General features: G+C 45.1%; 1 protein-coding gene across 4 annotated transcripts in view; it reads right to left on the bottom strand.

Moving 5' to 3' along the window:
• The window catches only part of LOC113416601 (connector enhancer of kinase suppressor of ras 2-like), a 357,297-nt gene extending 352,421 nt beyond the window's left edge, over positions 1-4,876 (bottom strand). The window contains exon 1 of one of the 4 annotated variants that reach the window (XM_087972082.1): positions 4,166-4,876. In XM_087972082.1, coding sequence (XP_087828208.1) covers positions 4,166-4,232 — 67 coding nt within the window. In that variant the 5' untranslated portion in view covers positions 4,233-4,876. The remainder of the gene's footprint in view (positions 1-4,165) is intronic. The other 3 variants (XM_087972080.1, XM_087972083.1, XM_087972081.1) reach the window with 3 other exon arrangements.
• Positions 4,877-20,214: the final 15,338 nt, after the last annotated feature.

The following is a 20,214-nucleotide window of genomic DNA, read 5'->3' as shown; positions in this document are numbered from 1 at the left end:
AAGATAAGATCACATTTGTTCCCAAGCACATGCCACACTCAGCTTGCATCTTTTTAAACTCTCTTCCCAGTTGTGGCTAATGAAGGGAATCAGGGCCCTTTCCTCCCCTGTAAGCCATGCAACCCACGTTGCTCTCTTCTCCATTCCTCCCTAGGATGAAGAGGGGGTGGGCCTGGGTTCCCTCTCCCTTGCTTTACCTCTCCCCTGCTCTGCCCAGCCGGACTTTGCCCTTCCCCAGTTTCCTCCCACAGCCAACGCAGCCACACTCCTGCTCCCTGTCAGCTGTTTGTCTTCCTCCTCGGATTCAGACCCCGACAGGGGCATGACTGTGTGTGTGTGTGTGTGTTTGTGTGTGTGTGGATTAAATGCATAGAGTTAAATGCTATTTTAATTCTATTAACTCTAAAGTAAATATAGGTTGTCCTCGACTTACAACCATAATGGAGCCCAGCATTTATTTTGCTAAGTAAGACAGCGGTTCAGTGAGCTTTGCTTTGCCCCCTTGTACGACCTTTCTGGCCACCTTTGTTAAAGTGAATCATGGCAGTTGTTCAATTAGGAACACAGCTGTTAAGGGAATCTGGTTTCCCCACCGACTTTGCTCACCAGAAGCTCGCAAAAAGGGGAATCCCGTGACACACACACACACACCCCAGGATGCTGCGACCATCATAAATAGGAGTCAGTGGCCAAGGATAAGAATTTTGATCAGGTGACCGTGGGGATGCTACAACGGAGGTAAGTATAAAAAACAGTCATCACTTTTTTTCAGTGCTGTTGTAACTTCAAGCAGTCACTAAATGAACTTCTTTAAGTCACGGACTACCTGAATGAACTCTTGTTCAGTCTCTACACGTGTTGTGGTTCTCTGGCAGCCAGTGCAGACAGCAGCAGAATCGGACAGTGGGGAAGAACAGGGACCAGTCTGGGAGTCTGGCGAGGACTCGGACGAGGATCCTGCATCCAATGAAGAGATGGGGTCAGGACCATCAGGGAATGGGGTGCTGCCTCCGGAGCCTCCAGAGTCTGGCAGCAGTGAGGCAGAGGAACCAGGGGAACCTGTTCCCAATGCATGTGTGCACAGGGCTGCTAGAAGGCAACACCAGCTAAGACAAAAGGGGAGACTTGGGAGTAAGGCTTGGAGGTGATTGCCCCTCCCCTAAAGTATAAAGGAGGTGCAAAGGTAGAGAAACCTTTGCAGGAAGCAAAGTCATTCGGGTTAATACCTTGAAGCTCTGTGTGGACTTTGTACTTTGGTTGGTTTTTTATAAATCATTTGGCACTTTAGTTGTTGGCAACAATTCAAAGGAGATAAAAGTGGGTGCTTATCTCGAGGGACTTTTTGGGACTCATTACAGGTTGGGAATGAACATAATTCCCAGCATTGAAATAAAACAAGAATTGTTTGGACTAAGCATGTTCTTAATTATGGTCTCAGGAAACCTTGGTCAGAACAGCATACTTCTTTTGCCTACCCCACAAACCTTAAGATAGAAGTCTAAGATCTCCCATTCAGGAGTCTGTGTTCCTTGCTTTAAAGAGGATTTCCCACACTTAGTGTATAACGTACAGGAATTCAAGCAGAGCCTGCCTTCAGAACCAGAATGAAAACCAATTCAACCGCCCCTTAGCCCGATTCACTGGCAAATATTTAGAATGCAGAAATTAAAGTTTTATGTCCATTAGCTAACCACACTCAGCCTCCACGAAACCTGTTAGGGATAAAATAATTGAATTGTATATTTTCTCTCAGTGGTGATTTTCTGCTGCCCAGCAGTGAATAAGGGAAAACAGAGATGCAAACATTTAGTCATGATTCGGACAGAAGTAAAATATTTCTTATTTAAAAAAACAGGTGCCAAGGGGATGAGGCGGGATGGGGACACTTTCTTATTCCATCCTCTGTGCTATGAAAAGACCATATTTTGATTTCCCCCCAAAGTTAGTTTTGGAGATATTATCAAGTCTTTGTCAAATGAGAACTACCGTCCGGTCGAATTCAGTTTGTATGTGCTCAGAAATAACACGTATCTCTTGATCTGTTCAAGTTCACTCCCACCGAGTAAAATCTACAGAGGTGGTCTGAAATTGTATTTCCAGAATTCTCTTTGTGTCTTATTCTCTCATGCAGCAAATAACTGTTAGATGTTTTCTGGCTGACCTAGTTTGTGGTAATGACACCCTACCCCACCAAATTAAAAGTTCGGAACAAACTTCGTGAAGGATTTTTCTTTTTTTTACATACGGAATCCAAAGGGATCGTATATTGTATTGAAACGACATGTTTGAGATGGATGTTTTGGAGGTACCCACCACAGCAGTTTGCTGAGAAAATACACTTATAGAAATTCTGTATGCACCAGGGAGTGAAAGGTAGAAGAGGGTGTATTTGTGAACACCCATGGAACTATGTCTTCCTTTATACTGATGGCATGCTATAAAAGTCTCTATGGAGACTGAAATCCAAATATCACAAATTGTGCAATCACGAAATCTTTTGGACACCAGTATCCTAAAGGCAAAACACAGCAGATGGCGACACTTAGTTAACCTGGCCAATCTCCCAAAAGCTAAGCAGGGTTGTACCTGATTAGTAACCTGGGTAGAAGACCACCAGACCACCCAAAAAGCTGGGAAGGAAAATAATAATAATAATAATAATAATAATAATAATAATAATAATAATAATAATAATAATAATAATGATGATGATGATGATGATGATAATCCCTGAAAGCAAATCACTTCCTTACTGCTCTCCTCAAATTAATGCAGCCCTGGCCATGAAGTCACCAGCACTTGATCTCAATTCAAATGAGACTTTCCATCTTTCTCTTAATAGAAGGTGACTGCACCGTCTTTTCTTCTTGTGCATTTTGCATGCAAACAGAAAACCAGCCTCCAGGTTTATATTTAATCAAATGACACTTTAAAAAAAAAAGGCCTTTTATATAATAGCCTAGAAAATGAAAGTATATGCCACATGGACTAATAAGCATGGCACACCCCAAACTCATGCTGTGTGCAATTTCACACAATCCATCGAGATGTATAATTTACCGTGGCGAGCACATTAAAGGAAAAAGTCAGGTGGAAAAAAATAATAATAATGCAGGGAGTTGCATGTTTAGAACAGGGACCTTTTAACTATACAAAAGTGTTCCTTTCTCCCATCTCTTTGCTTGGACATGGAGAAAGAGATGCCAACTACGTGATCAGCAACAAGCAACTCCCCCTGCCTCTTGGTCAAAATTACACCTGTTGGAAGAGCAGCTAAGGGAAGCGGGGAGGAGGGAAACCATGCCACCTCACACTGTCTGTCAGCAACGGCACACAATGTCTGGGATCAATGGGGGGGTGGATGGGGGAAGACTCCATCAACCCTACGGACAAGTTGCCCCGAAGAGTTGCCTCTTAGCACGCTTGCACTCTCTCCTGTCTCCATCATGCTCCTCGTATATCGTTCTGGCTGAACTGTCCATGGTGCTGATCGCTCGTCACCTTGGAGGTTTGGTCTCCAAGAGTGAAGCTACAGGGCGGTTGGGCAGAAAAGCCAGGCTACCAGCAACGTGCCAAGGGTTTAGGAAACGAGGGTGCCCATCCTTCCATCACATTAAAATATATATATATATATATATATATATCCTCCCAAAGTAGATACAGCAGCTGCAGCCTTTTAAGACTAGCTGCATTGTGTCACCTGTTTGCGATGATAGCAAAAGGCTAATCAGGACATTGAAAATAGAAAGACACCTCCGGAGAGGGAAAGAGAAGGACCACCCGCACAGCGGCTCATTACACCAAGCAATGGCTAAAGGGGAGAGAGGGGGGGAAGTTGCATTCTCAAAGCTCCCCGGCACCTCCAACAGTTCCATGTCCACGCTTCCATTAGTTCCCCGTCAAGAGTCACTTCCAGGTTGAAGAGCCTTTTCATTTAGCCGAGTCTCCCGGCCAAGCTCACTTGTGTGAGACAGCGTACGAGCCCGTCTCCCTCCCCCCCACCCCTTCTCCCAAAAGCAGAGAAACTCTGCATGCAATCGACACACACCCAAAAGGACCCAGAGATGGGGAGGAAGGGCAGAACAACGTTTGCTGGACCAACTGCCCAGGTTAGCCAGGGAGAGGGAGCCGGTAAGCAAGGTTGCATGAGAGAAAAGAGCCTTACCTTTCATCCAGTCCACTACTTGCTTCGGCGTCCACTTGCTAATAGGTTCCATAACAAGGGCCATCATCAGACAGTGTCATTCACACCAGGAGGAGGGGGAAACTGATGGTTGGGGGGTGGGGTGGGGGGTAGAAGAGAGAAGCGGGGAACAAGAAAGAAAGAAAAAAGAGAGAGAGAAATGGTGGGTGGGTGGGTGAATGAATGAGTGGGTGGGTGAGAGGTGAAAGAAATGCCCAAATGTCTCAGAGCATGGCTGGAGAAGACCGTGTGAGGATTTCACAATGCAGTCCGAGGATGAGTTGATGCTTTGTCCCTCCAGGTTCTTCCTGCACTGATTCAGTAATGTATAAAATTATTCTGCCTGATCAGTTCTAGCACCTCCCCTGCCGCACACAGCCAGCAGCCCTCTGGAGCTCAGTGAATCAGGAAATGGTGCAGTATGTCTCTACTTACTTACGTTCCCCCCCCCCTCCACCAAAAAAAAAAAAAAGGGCAGTCCCTCTACACCCAATGATCTACTTATTAAGGCTGGCACAAATATGAAATTACAGGGCACCCTCCTGCCAACGAGACTCTCTTCCCCTTTTCTATGTCAAGCCTGAAGATCTGGCTTTTTCTTTAAAAAAAAAAAAAAAAACCAACAACAACCACCAACCCACAAATATTATGGTTGTTATTATTATTTGCTTAGATCCTGGGTTGAGAAGGAAGGTAGGAGGGAGGTGGAAGACGGGGTTGGGGGGGGAGAGAGAGAATATAAATAGAATGAAATTGCTAACTGGAACTTGATAGCAGATTGTCTCTCAGTTCAGCAGCAAAGAAAAAAAACTGCTGAATGTCATGAACAGATTCAAAGAAAGCATGCTAGCGTTTGGCAGCTGGCAAGAGAGAGAGGCGGGGAGGGAGAGAGATAAAGAGGGAGAGATGGAGAGAGAGAGGAGAGGAGAAAGAGAGAGAGGGAGGGAGATGCTGAGCTTTTTCCTATTCCCAATCATGCAGCATGTCCCTGGAATCTCTAATTGTGGAAGTCAGTGGGTCACGTGCTGAAGGCTAAGAGTCCCACATGTCTGCCCGTCCTTTCCCAGGATCAGAGCCCCATTGTCCTCGGTAGGGTCCCTCAGAGGGAAGATATCAGCCCTTGCTTCCTTCCCCTGGCTTTCCCTAGCATTGGCTACGAACTGTCATGGAATCAACCCAGGGGCACCCCGTGATTCCAACCCCGAGGCAGCTGGTTTCATTCCTTCTGAGATTCGTTGGGTTTCACGCTGTCCAATGGGGCTGAAAGCAAAACTTTTGGGAAAGGAGAGAAAGAGAGAGAGAGAGAATGCTTAAGCACAGAAGAGCGGTTGGAGGGCTCGGGTCATGGCTTCAGTAGGTGTGTGTTCCTGCTGCCCTATGGGAATTCTCAAATATTTCACTGAACAGATGTTTTCCATCATGAGCTTAAGCAAGTACATGGCCTGAGATGATCTGCTTTTCATTGTCCAAGCTCTGCGGTCACAAGATAACTCCCCTGCCAGGAACCACACCGTCACTTCTACTTATGGAAGAGCTATTTCTGGCAGGGAATTTTGCCTTCCCTGTCTCTCCCCCCCCACACACACACACGAGGGTGGTTCAGGGACATCAATATTTCTTAGGTGGCCAATGTACTGAAAAATATAAAGGCGGCTCCAGACATCATCCAGGAAATGATGACAGGGATTCTGCGGGACCTTAACCCAAATTGTGTAAAAGGATTACAAATTTATGAGAAAATACTAACACAAGAGCTTTTGACTGGGGCGTGTAAACCAGCGCCTGCTTTTCCTGTGTCAGATGAGACCACAACTTTCTCCTTCTGTCCTGGCCATTTTTTACACAATTGAGAGTGTTTCAACAAACCGCATCACAGTCTGGTTTGGTGGCAGCAGCGTCTCAGATAGAAAGTCCCTACAGTGTGTGGTAAGGACAACCGAGAAGATTATAGGAAGTTTGCTTCCCTTTATTCAGGATATTGCTTATAAGCACTATGTGCTTAGAGCTCGAAGCATTGTTAGAGACCCCACACACCCACTTCACTGATTTATGACTGTTTTTCATACTTATGACATTGCAACAATGCAGCACCCTCAGGGTCACGTGATCAACATCCATACACTTAGCAACTGACTCATATTTATGATGGTTGCAGTATCCCGGGCTCATGGGATCCACTTTTGTGACCTTCTGACAAGCAAAGTTAGTGGAGAAGCCAGATGCACTAAACAACCATAATACTAATAACTGCAGTGATTCACTTAACAAAGATTGCAAAATGGGACAAAACACACTTAGCAACTTTCTCGCTTAGTAATAAAAATTTTGGGTTATACGTTATATGTTGAGGACCACCTGCATATGAAAGGACTTCCATCCAAAATATTTCTGAACATCTGAAGGTAAGGATAAAGACATTTTCTTGCTGGACTGAGAACTAATGAGTTTATTTATCATCAGCATTCTGTTTTTCTCCACATATCCCCAATTTGGTGGCCCATTGATGCACCAACATAAAGAAGAGTTAGGTTTGCTTAATGCAAAAGGAAGAAGATAGAAGGGCTACTTTAATCTCTTCTTGAAAGTCTCAAGTGATGGTGCTCCTACAACTTCAAAGGGCAAGCTGCTCCATTGGTTAATTGTTCTTGCTGTCAGAAAGTTTCTCCTTATTTCCAGGTTAAATCTCTCCTTGTTCAGTTTCCATCCATTATTCCTTGCCTGGCCTTCGGGTGCTTTTAGAGAATAGCTTTTGACCCCCTCCTCTCTGTGGCAGCTCCTCAAATATTGGAACATTGCTATCATATTTCCCCTGGTCCTCCTCTTCACTAGACGAGCCATGGATGGTAGTTTACCAAGAACTTTCAAGGCCATTACCGTCCCATTAATAAGGAATCACTGATCCATATAAATAGATCTAGAGCAAAGTCGGTGTTAGATTTAACCATCTGCTTTATGGGTTGTTGCTATGGACTTAAACTAAGAGAAGTATACTATATTTACCATTTTAAGTGCTTGAAGAAAAGTCAGGCCATAAATAAATGAATAAGTCAAGAGAAGGTTTATGCAGAAGTTACACTAAATAAAATGAATAAGTCAAGTGTAGGTTTATGACAGAGATTAACAGATTTAACAAGGGGACCGGTCACTAGTTCAGGGGTTCCTCTTAAACATAGTTCCCATTAACAGGCATCTTTTGGTAAAAAGCTCGGTAGCCGAGAAATACGGGTTACATTTATGGCCGGGAAGCCATTTAAGCTCAGAGACCTTTTGAGATTTAACAGATTTAACAGATTAACAGAGTTGGAAAGGACCTTGTAGGTCATCTAGTCCAATCCTCCACCCAAGCAGGAGACCCTACACCATTTCTGACAGATGGCAGTCTAGTCTCTTCTTGAAAGCCTCCAGTGATGAAGCTCCCACAACTTCTGAAGGCAACTTCTGCTCCATTGGTTGATTGTCAGAAAATGTCTCCTTATTTCCAGGTTGAATCTTTCCTTGTTCAGTTTCCATCCATTATTCCTTGTCTGGCCTACAGTTGCTATAGAAAAAAGCTTGACCCCTTCCTCCTCTCTAGGGCAGCCCCCCAAATATTGGAAGACTGCTCTCCTGTCTCCCCTGGTCCTTCTCTTCCCTAGACTGGCCAGGCCCAGTTCCTGCAACCGTTCATTGTATGTTTTAGCCTCCAGTCCCCTAATCATCTTGGTTGCTCTTCTCTGCACTCTTTCTTTTTTTTATAGTTTGGTGACCAAAACTGGATGCAGTATTCTAGATGTGGTCTTACTAAGGCTTTATAGAGATTATTTGCATGTGGACAATTGCAAGATTCAATGCCCACCATATCCTAGTAGAAATCTTCTGAGATACTGATAAACCACTGCTAGTCAGGATAGAGTCACAGTAAGTTAGAATGAGGTTTATTTTGCTTAGACTGTGCAAGCCCAGATCTTGGCTGCTCAGCTTTCATTTATGACTTAGCGTGATGTGGGAACCCAGGCATACTGAAGATATGTTTTATGTTTTCATCCCAGCTCCATTAGTGGATGTGATGTGCATTAATGAAAAACATGAAAGAGATGAGTTAATATGGGATACATTATTCTACTGGCGTAGAGCAAAAACGCCTTCCCGTAAATGGATTGTGCTAACCACATAAGTCTCTCTACTTGTCAAGATTGCAAATCCTCTTTGGGTTACACTAAAAAGGTGCTCTTTGGCAGCCCAAAAGAAACCAGCTATGTGTTTAGACTATATGAACATTGGACTCTAGAGAAAGCATAAAAGAATCTTCCCTAAGAACTATTGTTTGGTTTGCCATCCTGGGATGTCCATCGTTATAATATCTAGCTGGACTCAAGGAATTTATTTTGTTGACAGATGTTGCTTTTTTAAACAAATAAAATATTGCAAAGATGTTATTGCTAGCTTGACCTGAGACAGACAGACAGCATGTTTCCAAAGCAGAAGTAAAAAAAAATCTGTTTATCACAACTTAAATGAGTTAGTTTATGAATCACAGGAGAAAAGACCCCACTGGTTGAAATTTGGAAAATGTCCTGGGTGAACTTTCATCCATATTTATTTTATTTATCCAATTTGAATAGTTGCCCCTCTCAAAAAAATGTCAACCCTGAAGCTGACCTGGCTGTGGCCATTTTGGGACTTCAGTGCTACCACAACTGGAGCTGTGGGAAAGGAAGAGGGGAGTAGAGATAGCTGGGGTGCGGTAGCCACAATAAAATACTTTCTCTTGAGAACCAAAGACATTCCCACCAGGTGCCCAGAAGGAGGGAACTGGAGTCATCTAGCAACTGGACTGTATCCTGATTGGACCATGGGAATGATTGTTGGGAGAAAGTGGAAGAACTCTTACTTTTAATTAGGTGAAAACCATGAGAATATTTAGAGTTGGTTGTCACCAGGTCGTGCCAATATGATATATCGAACAAATATATTCTTTGACTAATTCAACTGCCTTGGAGTTTTGATTGCTATGGATGTGTTATAGTGGTGGGATTAAAAATTTTTTACTACTGGTTCTGTGGGTGTGGCTTGGTGGGCGTGGCAGGAAAAAGATACTGTAAAATCTCCAGTCAGTGGTGGTATTTGCCAGTTCTCTGAACTACTCAAAATTTCCGCTACTGGTTCTCCAGAACTGGTCAGAACCTGCTGAATACCACCTCTGGTGTGTTACTTGGAACCCTGACAGAAGTGACTTGGGGAGGTGAACAATCATAAAATGGTCACCTCTGCTTTTTTGCATCTACAGTTCCAGTAGATCTATCTCTACCAATTCCCATAAGGAATATGGGGTGGATAAAACATAAAACAAGGGGTCATGGTGGCTCAGTGGCTAAGACGCTGAGCTTGTTGATCAGAAAGTCAGCAGTTTGGTGGTTCGAATCCCTAGCGCTGCATAACGTAGTGACTTCCCGTTACTTGTCCCAGCTTCTGCCAACCTAGCAGTTTGAAAGCATGTAAGTAGAAACAAGTAGAAAAATAGGGACCCCTTTGGTGGGAAGGTAACTGCGTTCCGTGCGCCTTCAGCATTTAGTCATGCCAGCCACATGACCACGGAGACATCTTTGGGCAGCGCTGGCTCTTCGGCTTTGTAATGGAGATGAGCACCGCCCCCTAGAACCGGAAATGACTAGCACGTATCTGCGAGGGGAAACTTTACCTTTACCACAGTCTGGGGTCTGGTTTGCAGCAGTATCAAGGTCAAACCATTCTGAAGTGACCTTTACCTAAAACATAAAACAGTTGCTCCTTCCCATTTGACTTTTTATCTGCATGCTACATAATACTGTAATCCTGTAGCCCCTCCCCCCGTTTTTTTTTTTTTTACAGAGAACAGTCTTCTACTTGAAGAATTGATAAAAGAAACAATCTTAACAAAAGGGACCATCAAACTGTCCATCATTGATCACAGGAACTTAGGCAAGAAGTGGTAGGCAAGTTAGTCTGATTTGTATTGTATTTCTATTCGTTTTCATTCAAATGAATTTAACATTTTTGAATTTTCTAATGAATCCCACCATTCTAAATTAGCAAAGAAAAATACTATAAGCCTCTGTGTCCTTTTTTTAAAAAAGAAATTTTCAATGATTTGTAAACTTTGCTTAAAGCGTGCTAGTATGTGGATAGTAATCAGAGAGAAAAGGAAGAGAAAGACTAGCAACGAGGAAGCCAGAAATAGCTCCCTTTGTGACAATGCTAGATCACACAATACATTCTATATTGTAATACCACAATTACAGACCTATCCATTGAGAAATCAGTCGAGTTCACTTCCATGGGGGAAGTAAACAGGACGGATTTCTCAATGGATAGGTCTGTAATAAGAGAATAAGATTGTACAGAGCACTAGAAGTTGGAAACATATGATATGGATGTCTTAACAAACCAATCAACAAGTATTTCTTTGCCTAGTCCCATGATGGCAAACCTATGGCACGTGCGCCAGAGGTGGCATGCAGAGCCCTCTCTGTGGGCACGTGAGCCATTGCCCCAGCTCAGCTCTGCTGTGCATGCATGCGCATGCCTCCTGCTGGCCAGCTGGTCTTTGGATCTCTGCCGTGTGGGGGGCACATGCACAGGGATGTCAACTCATAAAATATTTCTGTGGATTCATCCTATGAAGGCACAGCCAGGCCTGTCCAAATACAGAGGAGTCCAGCAGAACTGCCTCAAGTTACAACAGACAGGAATAATGAAGAACGAGCCGAACCAACCACCAGGTCATGAGCTGGTGGCTTAACATCACCTCCTAGAGATAAGCATTCCAGGCTGGGTCTGACAAGGGAGGAAACAATAACAAGAGGTAAGCCTCCTTTGACCAACATGACAGTAGCAAAAACAACAGAGTTAATTACAGATGGGAGGCGGTTGGGAGGGCCTATCACCCGTGCCAGGGCTAAATTGATTAATGATATATAAAGGCAGAGATCTCTGTAAGGGTAGCTTAATACTCTGATGATGTCAGCAGAGGCTGACGAAAGCTTAGAAAATACAATGAAATATAATTTTAAGTCCTGGAGATCGCAGGATGTCTGTTTCTTCTTTTACAAGTATACCTGGAACTCGTATTTTTAGAATAGTTTGATATATATCAGGACCTTGGACAGCATAACGCAGACGCTCCCAACCAGAGCTTATTCACAACAGGAGGGAAGAAGGATTTCTGTAAGGCAGTGAGTGGATCTCCACCTGTTCTTCACCATGGACCTCCTTGAAATATGTGCCTCTTATGGCCACAGACCATGGCCACAAACACCAAGATTTAAATCACAGCATTTCTTTAAGCCTTCACGAACCTCCTGTGATGCATCGCATCCCACCCCCCAAGGGACCAAAGATCACAAGCTGAGAACCGTTGCTCTAAGGTATTTATACTGCTTAAAAAACTATCCATGAGAAGGAGAGCAGAGCTGATGAGTTTCATATATCCTGCTTAATTTGGATACAGATATAAATCTATGTACAGACACCTCCACACTTGAGAAATTGCCTTGTCAAGCCTTGGAGAAAATAAATATTTATGTTAAATGAAACCAAAATATAAAAACAAGCAGCATTAAAGGGTCAGCGAAGACTCCAAGCTGAGAGGCTGCACAATTTTAAAATCTGTGTGTGGGAGGAAAGGTCTTGAAAGAACCTAGAACAAGGTAGCTCCAAAAAAAAGTATTCAACACAACGCTCCATTTGAATCTCACCAAATACATATCCACCAGCCACTGCTGAAAATCTAGTTTAGATTCCAACGTTGTTTAATCAAGTATCCAACTCAAAAGGGATCTTTGTGAATTAGATTTCAGTCTAAGGACAGCCTAATAATAGGAGGGTGTCAGATTGTCTCAAAAGCAGACTGTGTGAGCCCATCCAAGGTCAAAAGTGCAGCATCCATTCTCTTTAATAGTTTATGGGACATATCATAGGCCTCCAGGTGTCCTTTTTTTCTAGGTTTTATTTGGGCCAGTGTCAAACTGAAATAAAACCACCTTCCTCCTTTTCCAGTCTTCTCGGTGCGAAGATTTACTGATCTTCTCCCAAGTCTCCTTCAGAATAAACAGTAGACTTACATTTGATTTTTTTTTTACAGCCCCTTCTACTCTGGAGACTTGCTGTCTAACTGCAGCCAAATATAAATGAAGAACATTCTGGAGGAACTTTAAGTACTAAGTTGATACACACAGAGAGGGGAAAGAGAGAGAGAGTGCACTTAGCAAGAGCACTTAAACTTATATACTGCTTCACAGTGCTTTACAGCCCTCTCTAAGCTTATGGCCCTCAACCATCTGGGTCCTCATTTGACCCACACTGGAAAGATGGAAGGCTGAGCCAACCTTGAGCCAATGGAAATCGAACTGCTGGCAGTGGGCAGAGTTAGCCTGCAATACTGCATTCTAACCACTGGGAAGGAAGGAAGGAAGGAAGGGAGGGAGGGAGGGAGGAGAAGAGGAAGGGAGAGGAAAGAAGGAAGGAAGGAGAAAAGGAAGAGCAACAGCAACAGCACTTAGACTTATATACCACTTCACAGTGCTTTCCAGCCTCTCTAAGTGGTTTACAGAGTCAGTATATTGCCCTCAACAATCTGGGTCCTCATTTTACCAATCTGGGAAGGATGGAAGGCTGAGTCAACCTTGAGCCAGTGAAAATACACACACGCACACACAAATGCTATAGTCTCTCTCTCTCTCCCTCTCTCTTTCTGCCCCCCCCTACACACACACAGACACACACACACACACACACACACACAGTCTATGAAAACCCGGGCCTCATAGACTATTATACACATGACATTAAATGTTAAAGTTGGTTAAAATGTTCTAAAATTTTTCCTTACTCATTTGATGCATGACCGTTGAACATTCTTCCCTCTCTCCCTCCTCCCCCCTCTCATTATGTGTGTTTATGTGTCTGTTTATTTACTTTTCTTCCCAAAGCTGCAGCAAATATTAAAACAAATGCCAAGAAATGGGCTCCCTTCTTCCATAACACTTCAAATCATTCACAATATGGTGACATGAAAGTAGTGTGCCAATATCTCAGGGGCTGCCACAAAGAACAGGAGGTCAACCTATTCACCAAAACACCTGAAGGCAGGATAAGAAGCAATAGATGGAAACTCATCAAGGAGAGAAGCAACCTAGAACGAAGGAGAAATTTACTGACGGTGAGAACAATCAACCGGTGGAACGGCTGGCCTTCAGAAGCTGTGGGTGCTCCATCACTGGAGGTTTATAGAAGAAATTGGAAAATCATTTGTCTGAAAGACCTCCAAGGTTTCTAGCAATTCTGCTATTCTGTCATATATCTGTTCTGTTATAATGTAAGAGAAGGTATGCAGTAGCTACAACATGGTACGTTTCATTCATTTAGAATATTTCAACTTTTCAGAGATTCCCTTTCTATTAAAAAAAAAAAATCATTGGAGAATCTCCCAAACTCTTCCAGAACCATCTTCAGCTTCCTCTCCAAAGCCATTTGTGAATGCCAGGCACTTCACCTTTTGTGCCTTTCTCTCACCATCCCTGGTGTGTTTTGTACTGTCAGAAGATACACATCAAAGGGGAACATGTCAAGGCCTGTTAAATGCTATTTCTGTAGCATCCTGCTCCATGTGGCTGCCAACCTCTTTCCTTCACTCTTCTCTATTACAGGCCGATGAATCAGATACCAAGACAGTGTTTGGGGTTTCGATGATTAAAAAGGCGCTTTGGGACAAAAACATAAGCTTCTGTCTACAGATCATGAAAAGAAGCCGCATCTTTTGGGGGAGAAATTTTAACAGGAGACATCTTATTTTGTGCCCTCTGTACCCCCAAAGCATCTTTTCACAGGTCACCTGCTGAAGCCAAAGGGTGGCATAGCACTCGCATAAAGCCATTAGGATTAAAACTTCCGTCAGGGGTGGGGCTGCTGGGGGCTCACAGGGGTTCAGGAGAGCCCCTAGCTAAGATTCTGTGCAGTTTGGAGAACCCCCCAAATCCCACTCCTGGCTGGCCCCACGCACCCCTCCCCTCCCAGGAGTCCCCACGTGGCCCTGTTTTGGATGCAGATACGGGCAAGGCACACACGGAGGCTCGGGGAGGGTGAAAAACGGGCCTCCCGGAAATTCAGGAACCGTGGTAGGATTCAAATTTTTTTTTTACTACCAGTTCTGTGGGCATGGCGTGGTAGGCGTGGCATGGCTTGGTGGGTGTGTCAGGGGAAGGATAATGTAAAATCTCCATTCCTCCCCCACTCCTGGGGGGAAGGTTACTGCAAAATCCCCATTCCCTCCCCACCCCGCTAACCTGCCTTCCAGCTCCGTTCTCCTGTGCAGGACAACCAAAGAAGACCCAGCCGATCAGCTGGGACTCGGGAGGGGGAGATTAGATGGGGTTGGCGGGGCCAGTCAGAGGTGATATTTGCTGGTTCTCCGAACTACTCAAAATTTCTGCTACTGGTTCTCCAGAAGTGGTCAGAACCAGCTGAATACCGCTTATGTTCAGCAAGGCCAGAAATGGGCCCATTTCTGGCTTCCAGAGAGCCTCCAGAGCCCGGCGAGGCCATTTTTGCCCTCCCGGAGGCTCAAGCTGTGGTACAGGAGGCCAACTAGCCCAGGGTCTCCAACCTTGCCGCTTTAAGAGTTGTGGACTTCAGCTCCCAGAATTCCTCAGCCAGCTTTGCTGGCTGAGGAATTCTGGGAGTTGAAGTCCACAACTCTTAAAGCGGCCAAGGTTGGAGACCCCTGGACTAGGCCACACCCACCATGGCCACACCCACCCAGCCACCAGGCAGAGAATCCCCTTGCTAAAATTTTTGATTAAACCACCCCTGATTAAAAGCCTCAGATAGCTCCAGCTGCCATGCATTTTCTACTTGAGCCTTTAAATAATCTAAATTATTGCTGGCCATTCTGAGGCAAGCAAATTTGGCAGCTTTATACCGTGGGCAAAAAGGTGGAGTGGGGAGACGTTTAATTTCACAGGGTCACCAAATGTGGTGATAAAAGGAAGAAAGCTTTCTCATTATCTTCCGTTGCCATACCACACTTATTTTTATATACTTCTGTTTTGTTCTTTTCTGGATTTCGGCCTGAGCTAAAAAAAATAAAATAAAATAAAAAGTATGACGTATTCCAGACCTTCCTGGAGGTTCTTACAAAAGGCTCTTTTAGTCTTCTACTCGTAACTTTCCTCTTTTTAAGTGACCAAACGCTGTTCGGTTTTTGTGTGTGGCTTGAAGTTTTCTGAAAGAAAGGAGCCCATTTCTCAGTGTTTGTGTTAAATATCTGGCAGCGGTTTGGGGGCTACAAAGGTACCTAAAGCTCCAGAAGCTCTAAAAGGATCTGGCATCAACTGATAGGGGAGGAGAGCAGACTGTAAAGTGATGTGTGTGTGTGGGGGAATAAACATTCTGGAAAGAAACTTTGCACATAAGATGTTGTAATAATAACTGCTCTTCTGTTTATCTCACATCTTGAATTATACTGGTCAAGGAAGAAAGGCTTAAAGCAGGGATGGCTAACCTATGACACGCGTGTCACTCGTGACACGCCGAGGCACTTTGACTGACACGCCTGTTGGTGTGGGGAGAACCTGCACATTTAGAGGCTGCCTGTGCTCTGCTCCAATCCCTGCTCCCTGCTTGTTGCGTGGAGGCGTGGTGTCACCGCTGCCACAAGAACTTTGCAGCAGAGAACCAGTTTTAACCGCCATAAACTGAGGTTTGTCAGTTTCATTACCTCAGGAACGCTGCAGGAGGAAAGGAGATCCATGAGGTTCACAGCCCTGTAAGGTGGCCTTCCGATCCCCACATCCTGCACCTGCAGCCCTGAGACCAGGGAGACGAGTTTCACAGCCCTGTGTGATCACCCCAGCCCAGTCCGTCATAAACCAAATTATTGATATTTCTTGAAGTGACACACGACCCGAGGAAGGCTACACTTTTTCCCGATTTTCGACACACCAAGCTGAAAAGGTTAGCCATCACTGGCTTAAAGGAAGCAGGCATGGATTTTATGGGTAGTGATTGTGAGTTGAACTTAATTCTGGTACTTCAACCATTTTGCATTCAGTACAGTGGTGGGATTCAAAAAAATTAGCAATGGTTCTCTGCCTGGTTGCTGGGTGGCCGTGGCCATGGTGGGTGTGGCCTAGTCAGCCTCCTGCATCATGGTGAGGGGGGCATTTTTGCCCTCCCTGGGCTCCGGGGGCTTTCCTCGGGCCCATTTCCAGCCTTCCTGAACTTCCGGGAGGCCCGTTTTTCACCCTCCCTGAGCCTCTGCAGGCGCCCTGCGCCCTGCATCCAAAACGGGCCACGTGGGGACTCCTGGGAGGGGTGGGGTGGGGTGGTCAGGGCCAGTCAAGAGTGGGATTTGGGGGTTCTCTGAACTGTGCAGAATCTTAGCAAGAGGATCTCCCAAACCTCTGCGAACCCCCAGCAGCCCACTCCCGGCTACGTGTGCGGTAGGAACATACCAGATTAATTTCGCACCTAATGAGATTGTTGGCTGAGCAGGTACAAAAACAGCCAGGGAAATGATTGAAGCCTGGGAAACAATCATTCAACAAGAGTGCTGATTTACCACCAGCTTATCAGGTACTTAGGAGTCTTGGACTTGACAGTACAAGGAAACCATAGCCAACAATTTAGTGGCCAGCCATCAATACTCAAATCAATAGCTAAGGGCCACATATAACCACGGACCACATAAATACTATACACAGAGTAGTCTAATACAGGGATCCCCAACCTTTTCGACGCCGCGGCCCGGTTCCGGCGTCAGCTGGGCGCCGCGCCCGGTTCCGGCGTCAGCTGGGCGCCGCCATCTTTTGACGAAAATCACTTCCGGTGACGTCACGAGTGATTTTTCGTCAAATAAGCGGCGCCAGCGCTTCGGTGAGCTTTTTCAGGTAGAAATGGCTTTCTACCCGAAAAGCTCACCTGAAGCGCTGGCGCCGCCATCTTTTGATTTAAAAATTGCTTTTTTACCAAAAAATATGGCGGCGCCCAGCAACCAGCGGCCCGGTAAGGCTTGTTCCGGCTGGCCCGGTACCGGTCCGCGGACCGGCGGTTGGGGACCCCTGGTCTAATACACACATTCCAGTACAGAGAAGTTCCCTGAGGATGGGCTCCAGCATGAGTCTTAAAACTCAGAAGACTAAACTTCTAGTCTTGATGATTGACCTAGATTGGATCCACACACCAGATGAATCCACAATTCTATAACCCTGAAAACAGATTGTCATGCCCCCGACGGAGTCTGAATCCGAGAAGGAAGACAAACAGCTGACAGGGGGTGGGGGGGAGTGGCTCCATTGGCTGTGGAGGAAACTGGGGAAGGGCAAAGTCAGGCTGGGCAGAGCAGGGGAGAGGTAGAACAAGAGAGAGGGGGTTCAGATGAAGACCAAGGCCCACCCCCTCCTCACCCTAGGCCATGCAAGGAAGAACGCAGAAGAGAGCAATGTGGGTTGCATGCCTTACGAGGAAGGAAAGGGCCCCGATTCCCTTCACAAGGCATACCTGAGGATGGAGTTTAAAGGAGAGGCAGTTGGGAGGGGCATTTGTTGGGAACAAATGCTGAATTCATTTTGAGTCATTTGGAGAACCGGAAAATGCCACCTCTGACTGGCCCCGCCACCATCTCTTCTCCGCCTCCCATTGAGTCCCAGCTGAATCCCACCACTGGCCAGCTACATCTCTGCAGTTCAGGGATACGTTCTCTTCTCCACCTATACATTCTCAGTATTTTCCAATGAACCTTTCAGATAGGATTAAATTGCACAATCAAGGTGTAAGCTCTCCATGGGGAAGGTCTAAAAATGGTTGTGGATTGAATGGATTCAATTGAATGGATTCAATTGTGACATAGACACTCACGGACTGCCAGTGACTTGCCTACTAGGACTGGGTCTTAGGAGGTACCTCTAGTATGTACAATGACTTGAACCAATAGCTTAGGCAAATAGCTCAACTATCTTCCATCTGACAGATATTGGATTTTGACAACAGACAGGCAGAAAGATTTGCCATCAACATTCCCAAGCCTGGATATTGCTTGTGGCATGCTGATTTTCATAGGTGGCAAGTCTAATGTCCATTATCCTGATATACCGTACTTCCAGCTGTTTTCCAGGCACCTGAAGGTCAGACAAGGAATAATGGATGGAAACTGATCAAGGAGAGATTCAACCTGGAAATAAAGAGAAATTTTCTGACAGTGAGAACAATCAACCCATGGAACAGAAGTTGCCTTTGGAAGTTGTGGGAGCTTCATCACTGTAGGCTTTCAAGAACAGACTGGATTGCCATCTGTCAAAAATGGTGTAGGATCTCCTGCTTTGGTGGGGGGGTTGGACTAGATGACCTACAAGGTCCCTTCCAACTCCATTAATCTGTATAATCTGTATACATCTGTTATGACCATCAGAACAAGAATATGCTCAAGTAGTTGTAGTCCCTGAAGCTTGAAGAGAGATCTTTAACAAAGACAAGAGTGGAGATCAGCCTTAAGGCTGAATGCGTCTAATCAATACATTTCTTCCCAAAAATTGTCTTTTGCAATCACCAGATGGTGGGAATCCCGTAGAGCCAATTTCCTTGAAAAGCCGAACGGCCTCTTTCACTGTCATGTTTCATTGAGCAAGAGTTCTAATGCCTGGTTACAGTGCAACAACCATCTTGTTTGCACTGAGTCCCTTGAAATAATTTAGTTGTATTTATATTCTTGCCAGTTCACTGAGTAGCAAGCTAGTCCCAAAATCCCGCAGCCAATTTTGCAAATGGGATTGACCCATGAGAGATTCTCGGAGTTTTATATCTATAAAAGCAATGTTAGAAGTTACAACAATCCCAAATACAACAACCTCTGAGGTCCTTAGTCTTGCTGCCCAACAACCTTTTTTTAGCTCATTTGCCACCGCAACATATTTTTCCTTCACTTTCTTGGCCTTTCCCCACCCCTTCTTTTCGTAAAAGCAGGGATGGGATTCAAACTTTTTAACAACTGGTTCTGGGCGTGGCCTAATTTGTGGGTGTGGCACGGTGGTCATGTGACTGGCTGGGCATGGCTTGTATGTAAATATTATAAATATTTATGTAAATATTGATTTTTTTTTTATTAAAAAAGAGCAACTTTTACTGAAAATCAGGCAAAGCAGGCAGGCAGATTGAGCTGCTCACAGAATCACAGATTCACTTAAAGATCTATCTTTCTGCAATCCGCTACCTGAGTCTGCACTGAAAAATAGAAGCATCGGTCCTAAGGAAGGTTCAGCTCTGCTTTTAGATTAGCTAGAAAGCAAGAAATGCAATGATTTCCTGCTTTCTAGCTAATCTAAATCTCCCGGCACAGTAGAACAGCTGATGGTCGAGGGGGAAAAAAAAATAGCAACTTAGCAGGCAAGCTTGATAGCTTGCATGCCAGGTGAGTGGGCGGGGCGGAGCAAGACCAGCCAGTGGCGCGATTTGCTGGTTCTCTGGCAAGTAGAATCCCATCCCTGGTGAGAGTGTGTTTGGCACGCGTATGTAGACCATTTCCAAAAATCAGCAGCCATGCCATCTGGACAGCTGACAAACACTGTGCAAGGGTGTGCAGCATTTCAAACTCTTCTTTCCTGCTTTCTCAACCTCAGGTGTGCCGCGCAAAGCAGCTGAGGTTGAAAAAGCAGGAAATAAAGGACAGGTAAAAGTCCAGGCGGGCAGGTGGGCCAAACAGAGCAGCAGACACCAAGCTGGTTCGGTATCTGCTGCTCTTCAGAGCTACCAGTTCTATAGAACTGGGCCGAATCAATAGCATCCCACCCCTGCGTAAAAGCCCCTTCAAAAAGATAGGAGCGTGATGGCTCAGGTTAAAGGTGCTGAGCTTGTCAGCTGGAGAGCTGCCAGACCGGAGTTCGAGACCCAAGCTCTGCAGAACTGGGCGAGCTCCCATTAGCTGCTCCAGCTCCTGCCCTCCTAGCAATTTGAAAGCATGTAAATGTGAGTAGATAAATAGGTACCATTTCAGTAGGAAGGTAACAGCGTTCCATGCACTTCGGTGT

This window comes from Notechis scutatus, chromosome 10, assembly GCF_049901735.1.
Source record: "Notechis scutatus isolate UNSWTSFEM ecotype Mainland chromosome 10, rNotScu1.2, whole genome shotgun sequence".
Classification (NCBI taxonomy): Eukaryota; Metazoa; Chordata; class Lepidosauria; order Squamata; family Elapidae; genus Notechis; species Notechis scutatus.
This window is presented reverse-complemented; position numbering and strand designations above follow the sequence as displayed.